A 9,071-nucleotide genomic window follows, 5' to 3' on the forward strand; every position below is an offset into this window, starting at 1 on the left:
TTTGTCTACCTCTGAGTATCTCCGTCTCCAGTGTCAGGTGAAAAGCCCATTGTTTTTGTCTGGCCTGATGGGTTTGCCGTTATATATATTCTATTAGCAAAGGAATGTGGGTTGCTTTGCATCAGGGTCTACCAGGCGTTTTCCACAAGCGTCTCACTTCAAAACAAAGTATCAAATACACCATTTCCCTATTTGCTGAGCCTCAATTTACAAAACATGGCAGCTCAAAAAGCTGGGTAAATCATGAATTGTTAATAAAAGCATGTTAGTTATTGTTTTGTTCCTCTTACACAATGATTTCGATACCCGCCCCGCCCCCCACCTCCACCCTTAAAACCAGAATGTGTCAGTTTCTAGTTCATCCCCCTCCTAGATAAAGTTGCATTCAGAAGTCCCTGGAGACACAATAATGGATGGAGACCAGCTCCCTCGCGCACTAGTAATTGAACATCATTCTTTCTCTCTTCTCGAGCTGAATGAGAAACTGGAGAAAGCCAAATGATGATAAATGTGGACTTTACCTGAGCTTTTTAATATGTACTTTGTACGTATGTGAAGAGTGGGTGTATGCCTATGCATGGTACATGGATATGTATATACGTACGTAGGCGATGCTCAGTGCATGAGAGACATAGCTATTGCAACACTCTTTAAGGCTGACACATGGCAGATCGGTTATCAGATCACTGCATCAAACAAATGCCCGACTGCTTTTTCCTGGTGTCTGTCTTGAGCACTCCTGCAGCAGACGTGAAAACATCTGGGCTATAACCTAGGGTTATCATTAGAGTGCCCCAGTGGACTGACTTCACCTGTATTCTTCCCTGCGGAATCAAATCAATCCCAGTTGTTGATGAGAAACGCGAGAGACAAATTTACAGGTTGGTTAATTAAAAGATTTTGCTGCCCCACTTTTAACGACATATAGTTAATTTGAGAATTCCACTATTAAAAAAAAAAGATCGGGCCATAACCCAAAATGTTAGTCATCAATATATTTGTGTATCATTACTCCATTATTTCTTCCTAACCTTTTCATTGAAATGCAACGGACAAAACTGGAGAGAAACACAAGACATAAAAAAAGAATTGCAACAATATTATTTTCCAGCCTTTTCCTCCTTTTCTTTTCTGCAGTAACGTCTATGAAGGCGATTCCGACTAGTTTCCCTGTGTTCTTTCTTGGTTAAAGGAACCCAACTACAGGTTGTTTAAAAAAAATAAAAAGGCTTTGTGATTATTTTATGCTTCAAGCCATGCCGGAGTGAAACGTGGGTTTTCACACGATTAAAGAAGAGGGATTTTACAGGCTGGGGGAAAAAAAGCACATTTTCATTTCAACAGTGTTTCCCAGGTAGAAGCACATGCTCCTTGTGGGGGCTAAGTGGCTGTAACTTGCGGTGCCTCACACAATAATATTTGCAACAAAACTAGATGAGGGAAATTAAATGATATGGAAATCAATAGACCCTGACTGCTTCGAACTAATGTCTGTCACAATGATTATTCTCAAGGAGCCTATTTAGAATTCTTAAAAGTAACGGGCTTACGCTGAAAAACTGTCACTTTCGGTGTTCAGAGTCCTGGAGACAGAGACACACACATCTCTCTGACGGACTGCACGGGAGCACAGGAAATTAACATCTCTTTCGCTCTTTCGACTCCAGTGATTATTTGCAAAAGTGATAACTATATGTAGTTAGGCATCATGGATAAGCCAAGTACAAAATCAGGTACCAGCCAAGTACAAAATCAGGTACCAGGACCAAGCATCCACAAACTCAGGGAGATCCACCTAGCCATACACACGGCACTGTACAGATGAGCTATGCATGTACACATATTACACGCAGATGCACATACATGCACAGAATACATAGGCGCGCAGGTGGGTGTCTCCGAGTCCGATCAGAAATGCGCATGTGTTGCAGCTACAGGTGTAGCACCTGCACTGTCCTTTCTGCTGGTCATTATAAGAGCAGCTCTCAAACTCCGGCACCGGCTAGACGTGCAAGCGCGCAAGGAGATGCAACAAGGCGAAGGGAGGGCGCGCGTGGGAGGGGGGAAGGAGGAGGCGGCGGCCGAGGGAGACAGCTGATGTCTGTCAAAGCCGGAGCTGCCAAGCTCTCGCGAGAGACTGCGGGTCCGTAGCCACGAGATGTGGGGCTCAGGTGTAAGCAGAGCGCATCTCAGCCCAGCGCTAGCATAGAGCAGACAGATAAGTGAGACCGAGAGGGCTGGAGGGAGGCTCACGGTGCGGTCCTAGGGAGCTCCAAGGAACAGCGGTACCAGCAGTGGGATCTGCCGCTGCAGCCTCGTCCCCAGCAGGAGGAGAGCGCCCGGAGAGCACTTTTCCCCTTACTTCAGGAGTGTTTGTGGATTTACATGCCAAGCCTGCAAGATGATGTCCATGAACAGCAAACAGCCACATTTTGCCATGCATCCCACCCTCCCTGAACACAAGTACCCCTCGCTGCACTCCAGCTCGGAAGCAATAAGAAGAGCCTGTCTACCAACTCCACCGGTAAGGGGCAAGCGGCTGCAGCTCTCTCCCGCTTTCTCTCCCCTCTCTCCCCCTCTCGCTCCCCTGTATACTGCATGTATGTGTATGTGCATTAATAAAAAAACCGCTGCGAGGCACATTTTGACAAGCGGCGCTTAATGTTTTTTTCATGTCCTCCTCTGCAATCATCTGAGCGCCTGTGATCTTTTTTGAAAGCGGTGTTCACACGAGTCTCCGACTTCCTCCACTTTCCGTATTAATTTTTATGACTCGGCCTCTGAAAGGAATGTTCTGTATGCGCGCTTGTGTTTGACACAATTCCCCAGCTGAGAGTTACATATCCATTTCTTCTTCTCCTTCTTCTCCCTTCCTTTCTTTTCATGTGACCCCCTCCTCTTCCCCTTCCCCCCTTTCTGATTCTCTCCTCTCCCTGTTCGCCTCCACCTCTTGCCCCGCTTCCTCCTCACCGTCTTCCCCCTTTCTTTATTTTCTCCTCCTTCCCCCCCCCCCCCCATCCCTGGCCTCTCCCTTTCATCCTCCTCTCTCTCGGCTCCCCCATTTCCTCGCTCCCCCTCTCCTGGGACTCCCTTGTGATTCCCTCTTCTCCTTCTCTCCCTACCTTGCTCCCCCCCCCCTTCCGTTCCTCCTGCCCGGTCTCCCCCACTCCACCCCCCATCGGTCCCTGCCTTCCCTATCGGATCACCTCCTCCCCAACTTTACTCTCTTCCCCAATTCACTTCCCCCTCTCCCCCTCGCTCGTTCCTCTGCCCCGCTCCCCTCCTCTCCGCTGCATCCCCCCTTTCCATCCTCCCTATGCTCCCCCTTTTGTGTCGATTGCAGTTGCAGAGCAATATCTTCGCCAGCCTGGATGAGACCCTGCTGGCCCGGGCCGAGGCTCTGGCTGCCGTCGACATCGCCGTGTCCCAGGGCAAGAGCCACCCCTTCAAGCCGGATGCCACCTACCACACCATGAACAGCGTGCCGTGCACCTCCACGTCCACCGTGCCGCTGGCGCACCACCACCACCACCACCACCATCACCACCAGGCGCTGGAGCCCGGGGACCTGCTGGAGCACATCACCTCCCCCTCGCTGGCGCTCATGGCCGGCGGCGGGGGGCACGAAGGGGCCGGCGGGGGCGGCGGAGGCGGCGGCGGCGGAGGAGGAGGGGGAGGCGGCGGCGGCGGCGGGGGGGGCTTGATCTCCACCTCGGCCCACCCCCACTCGCACATGCACGGCCTGGGCCACCTGTCGCACCCGGCCGCCATGAACATGCCCTCGGGCCTGCCCCACCCGGGGCTGGTGGCCGCGCACCACGGCGCGGCGGGGCAGGTGGCCTCGGCGGCGGCGGTGGTGGGGGCGGCCGGCCTGGCCTCCATCTGCGACTCGGACACGGACCCCCGCGAGCTGGAGGCCTTCGCCGAGCGCTTCAAGCAGCGGCGCATCAAGCTGGGCGTGACCCAGGCCGACGTGGGCTCGGCCCTGGCCAACCTGAAGATCCCGGGCGTGGGCTCGCTGAGCCAGAGCACCATCTGCCGCTTCGAGTCGCTCACCCTGTCCCACAACAACATGATCGCGCTCAAGCCCATCCTGCAGGCCTGGCTGGAGGAGGCCGAGGGCGCCCAGCGCGAGAAAATGAACAAGCCCGAGCTCTTCAACGGGGGCGAGAAGAAGCGCAAGCGGACTTCCATCGCCGCCCCGGAGAAGCGCTCCCTGGAGGCCTACTTCGCCGTGCAGCCCCGGCCCTCCTCCGAGAAGATCGCCGCCATCGCCGAGAAATTGGACCTGAAAAAGAACGTGGTGCGGGTTTGGTTTTGCAACCAGAGACAGAAGCAAAAAAGGATGAAATTTTCCGCCACCTACTAAGCGGAGGAACCCACCCCAGGCGCCAAGTTTCCATCCCCTGGAGTGTGGGCGAAGGAAGGAGGTGGAGGGGGGCAATGTGGGGCTGGGAGCGAAGGGAGGGAGATTGGGGTGTGCGAGTGGGAGTGGAGATTGTGGACCAGGCGAGGGGGAAGCCAGTGGACTTGTTGTTCGACCAGAGACACTCTCCAAAATCTCCTGGGGACCAAGGAACAGTGTAAGGGAGAAAACAAACAAACAAACTTCGTGAAGAAACTAGAACAACCAGAAGAGCAAAAGTAAATGCTCTGCAAATCCATGGGGGTCGCTTCTGCAGGCTGATCGCCCCCTTTTACAGGAAGAGAGAGCGAGACCAACTCAAGCGTAAACACACCGAGACACACACCAAACTTACAAATACATACGTTTAAAATAAACCCTTAAGTCACCAATTTAAAAAAAAACAGAGAGAGAAGAAACCCCACAATCCAGCAGCTGAAACTGTTGGTGATGATGCTCGTTGTTTCTGTTTGGGTCTCTTTTTGTTCTTTGCTTTTTAACTATGTGTTTTATGAGGCTTTGTGACGGTTCTTCTCTGTGTTGCTGGGGGGAGGGGGTTGGAGAGGGAGGCTTTTGCAGTTCCCACTTCGGTTCGGATGCGTGGGGAGAAGGGAGAGATGTTGGCCCTTGTTTCATAAACACTAACTAGGTACCAGCCGGGCGTGAATGCTCAGTCACAGGCTTTATTTATACTCTTGAGAAATTTTCCCTTTCTTCGGCCCTCACTCTGCCATGGAAGCCAGCCGTTTTTATAGCTAGCTGTATAAAAAGTTACTTGCTCCTTTGTTCCTTTTCCTCCCTGTGTGTGCTTTGTGTTTCTATCTAGAGAGAGATCCATATCTCAATAGAGATGCATCTAGCTAGAGATACAACGCATACGTGAGCTGATAGACTGCCCTGGCTGCCCCTGTTAACGTTAGAAGAAAACACGCTCTGAGTCATTAAGTCTCAGGGTTAAATGTGTCCTTCCCCTCTGACGTCTCTTCCAAATCTGTTGGAGAGGTTTAGAAGATCGCGGTGGTAGAAGGCTTCCTGTGAGTAACAGGGTTTATTTTACTGAGCAGGCAAGCGAAATCACCAATGTAAAGAGGCAGGATTGGAAACGACATTTGTTTCTGCGGGGTCTGCATGTGGAGGGGGAACACATGTGGGTTTAAAATCGTTTATTGTAAATAATAAACGTTAAGTAGAGGACTTGTTTTGTATGGTTACAATTTGCACTATCACAGTATCCCAAATTGGAAAGCAAAGCAACTATTCCGTGTTATTAAAGATAAAGGTTTATATCTCGGGGGATTGTAGGGGGAAAAGAGAGAAAGATGGCCAGAGTTCGTTGGATAAAAAAAACCAGCTGTGTACAAAAGACATTCATGGGAGCTGGTGTTATTGGAAAGGCTTTAAAGCCCAAGCATTTCTGAAAAAGAAAACACCCTGCTGTTTAAAACAAAGACTGGACTCATGCATGACCTGAAAAAGGCACAGAAAGATCCGTTATAAGGTCTCGCTATTATTTATTTATTTATTTGATTATTTATTTGATTATTTGTGTATCATTGTTTGCAGCGCAAACATTCTATGCATTTTGAAACTGAGCACTAAAATAGAGTAGCTTCTGGTAGAACCTTTTGTGGATGGTGTAATTTCACAGTTTACTGCCTGTTTTCACTGAAAACACAAACATTCTTGTCACGTTCTTGTATTTAGATTTTTTTTAAAAAGGGAAGGTGATTGTAAATATTTTCTTTAATGCAGTACACACACACACACACACACACACATATACACACACACACACACACACAAATACAAACTGCAACCACGTGTGGATCCTGAAATGTCTCACTGAATTTTCTCCCTGTCCATGTATGTTTGCTGAGCTTTCTCCTTGGTTGTGTCTTTACTATATTACTTTTATTTTTATCATAAATATTTCTGTAACACAAAATACAACAGGGAGATGCGTCCCAGCACACTTACAAATAAAACAAACATGAAAACAGAATAGTTTATTATTGGGTGCATCTTTTTTATTTATTTCTGAAGCAAGGCTGATAAATTCAAAGGATAGCCGTTAGACAAATACTAAAATTCTACCAAAAATAAAAATAGCGAGAGATGTATTTTTCTGCTAAATTCAGAAATCATTACTTTGAGATAGCTCTTATGTGAAAATCGGTGCTCTGAATAAAATTAACTATATATTAGCTGCGTGTGGTTCTTGAAGTTTATTCTATAACTGCAGAAAATATAAATCAAAGTGAAATTAAAAAGGACTTCTGAAGTATTTCTTTTCAGTTTGATGGAAAGGATTATGCACCTACAAAATATGTGTAAAGAAGAAAAACGCTTGGTGGTTTCAGGTTTATATGTTGTTCTGACTGGCCTACTTGCACTTAATTATGTAACAAAATATTTTATTTTTATTTTGTGTTAATAAATATGAAAATCATAAACTGATCTCTCCTTACGTTGTAAATGCAATTGTTCATTAGGAACGTATAGGATGCCACCTACTGCTTCAAGTGATCAAAGAACCTCTTTCGTTTCTGATGACTTGTGACTAGATCAGATGCCAAATGTAAAAAGTTACTTAATAGCTGGGATTACTTCTTCTGTAAACATAGTTCAGCCAAATCTTTTTAATTTCGCCGGTAAATCTGTGAATCAAACACATAACGTGATGTTCAGAAAAGAATAAAACGTTCGAAAAGCTGTGATTTTAAGTAACTGTTGATGTTAAAAACAAAAGCACTAAAGGTATTTTTTAAAAAATAGACCTCGTCCACCGGAAATTGACTTGTTTCTGTTGTTATTAACTTGAAATGTCATCAGAATTTTTAATAAATGCATTTGTAAAAATATTATTTTATAGAAAAAGTATTACCGGATATCATTTTTGGAGAGTCAGGAATGAACAAAAAAATAAATTACACACTTTTTTTTAATCTTCCCCATAACTGAAATGTTACAGGACAGCACGTTTGTATTATACAACAATGACCAATGTATGTATTGAAAAGTAAAGAAGTTTGTTTTGTATTAAGTACAATCCTTATCGAGTACAAAGCAAATACTATGTTAATAAAACAGATAATGAAAACAATAACAGCTTTGCAGAGTTTCCTATTTTTTATGGTAGGAAACTGTGCAAAACCAGAATGCTCTGCTTTCTGTGGAATGGATTTGAAAATTTCAAGACAGAATGCCAAGTAATACTGAAGCCTTTTTAATCACCTCAATGAGAATAGCTCCGGGGGAGGCTGGAAAGTGTGGTCACTCAAAGGCCGTTTAAAATGTTGCTTCTTAAAAATACTAAAGAAAGAGAAAATTCATTCCAATATATTGTCAAGAAATATGTTATCACCAGAGCAGGGAATTCAAGTTTGTTGCTAAAAAGTTAGAATTATTCTCCGTGCTGGGAGATGCTGCACACCCATTCTAGAATATACCTAATCTCTTCAGAACTCCTGGGCCGGGTCAGAAACTGTGACCCCTGCAGTAGAAGCGCGAGGAAACTTAGGTACCGTAGTCTTCAGTTTTATATATAATTTTCACATTTCCCGCATCCTGTGGATTTCCTGGTCTGATTTCCAAGCTAACTCTCTAAGACCTAGACTGACTTCTGGAATTTCTGTTTAACACTTGTTCTCCAATTGCTTTCAACTTAGATTAGACCATCATAAATGAATAATAGACATCCACTGCCATGATAGTATTGATTTTTACTCTCCTGTGATATTAAGACTAATTCGGTCCTGGTTCAGCAAGTAAAAGGCTCCCCAGAAGAAGAATGAAGTGTCCTACAGCAGAGATTTTATGGTCTATATCCCTCCCGTCCCTACTCATTCCTTGTTCCCTCCAAATAGAGACAGATTTGTCGAAAGATAATTATTTTAACTCTGACGGACTTGATCGCATAAAGCTGATAACTACTGCTGCTGCCCTCTGTTATTTCGCTTTTCCCCAAACGGTTTAAACTCCCTCCAGTTATTTAGGTCTTGCTTTGCAGCCGATGTCTTTTTTAAGCTTTTATTATATTTACCTGCTGATTCAAAAAGAGGAGAAACGCTTAATTGACTCTAAAATAGCAGCAGCGGAATTCCAATTCGCAGGGGAACCTGTTTCCACCTGCGAGACAAGCCTATTATTATCATCAGTAATTACGTTATTTAATAGTTGATAAAATATTAGAGCTCAGTGCTGCCTAGGCCCCTTCTCCAGCCTCAGTAAAAATGGGCCCTATGCCAGAAGAGCGATGGGGTCTGCGGAGCAGTTTTTGATCACGTGCGCTACAAAAGGATGGCTGCAAATACAATTACGGAGCCGCCTTTAATAATTCATGGGCTGAGATTTAGAAAATTAATAAAATGAATTATAACAAGAGGCTAATTAAAAACTTTAGTAATTGTTGTCAAGACAGCTTGATGGGAGGCGTGCCGCACGACCCCCCTCTCCTGCTTTTGGAAAACATTTTTTCTGGGAAAACCTGAGAATGTGGAAGAGACTGGGTTGGTAGGGAGAGCCGGGTTGATCTGCATTTGATTGGCGATCATTTGTACTGGAATCTGATTCGAATGTGGGAAAAATAGCAGCCAGGTAGCTACAAGACTGCAAGTCAAAAGGTCCCACCGTGTGACGTTAACCTACAACAGGAGCTCACAGATGA

At 45.8% G+C, this 9,071-nt stretch overlaps 1 protein-coding gene across 1 annotated transcript; it reads left to right on the forward strand.

The window, feature by feature from the left end:
• The first annotated feature begins 2,081 nt into the window (after nt 1–2,081).
• On the forward strand, nt 2,082–7,444 carry POU4F1 (POU class 4 homeobox 1). The gene is made up of 2 exons (XM_075918840.2): nt 2,082–2,524; nt 3,344–7,444. The coding sequence occupies exons 1-2, from the start codon at nt 2,402–2,404 to the stop codon at nt 4,367–4,369; spliced, it is 1,149 nt and encodes a 382-aa protein (XP_075774955.2). The 5' UTR covers nt 2,082–2,401; the 3' UTR covers nt 4,370–7,444.
• Nucleotides 7,445–9,071: the final 1,627 nt, after the last annotated feature.

This window comes from Pelodiscus sinensis, chromosome 1 (assembly GCF_052426305.1).
Source record: "Pelodiscus sinensis isolate ZL-2025 chromosome 1, ASM5242630v1, whole genome shotgun sequence".
Classification (NCBI taxonomy): Eukaryota; Metazoa; Chordata; order Testudines; family Trionychidae; genus Pelodiscus; species Pelodiscus sinensis.

Coding starts and splice junctions, on each gene's coding strand:
- POU4F1 (XM_075918840.2), top strand. CDS start 2,402: ATGATGTCCATGAACAGCAAACAGCCACATTTTGCCATGCATCCCACC. Junction 2,525..3,343: donor CCTGTCTACCAACTCCACCG/GTAAGGGGCAAG, acceptor TGTCGATTGCAG/TTGCAGAGCAATATCTTCGC.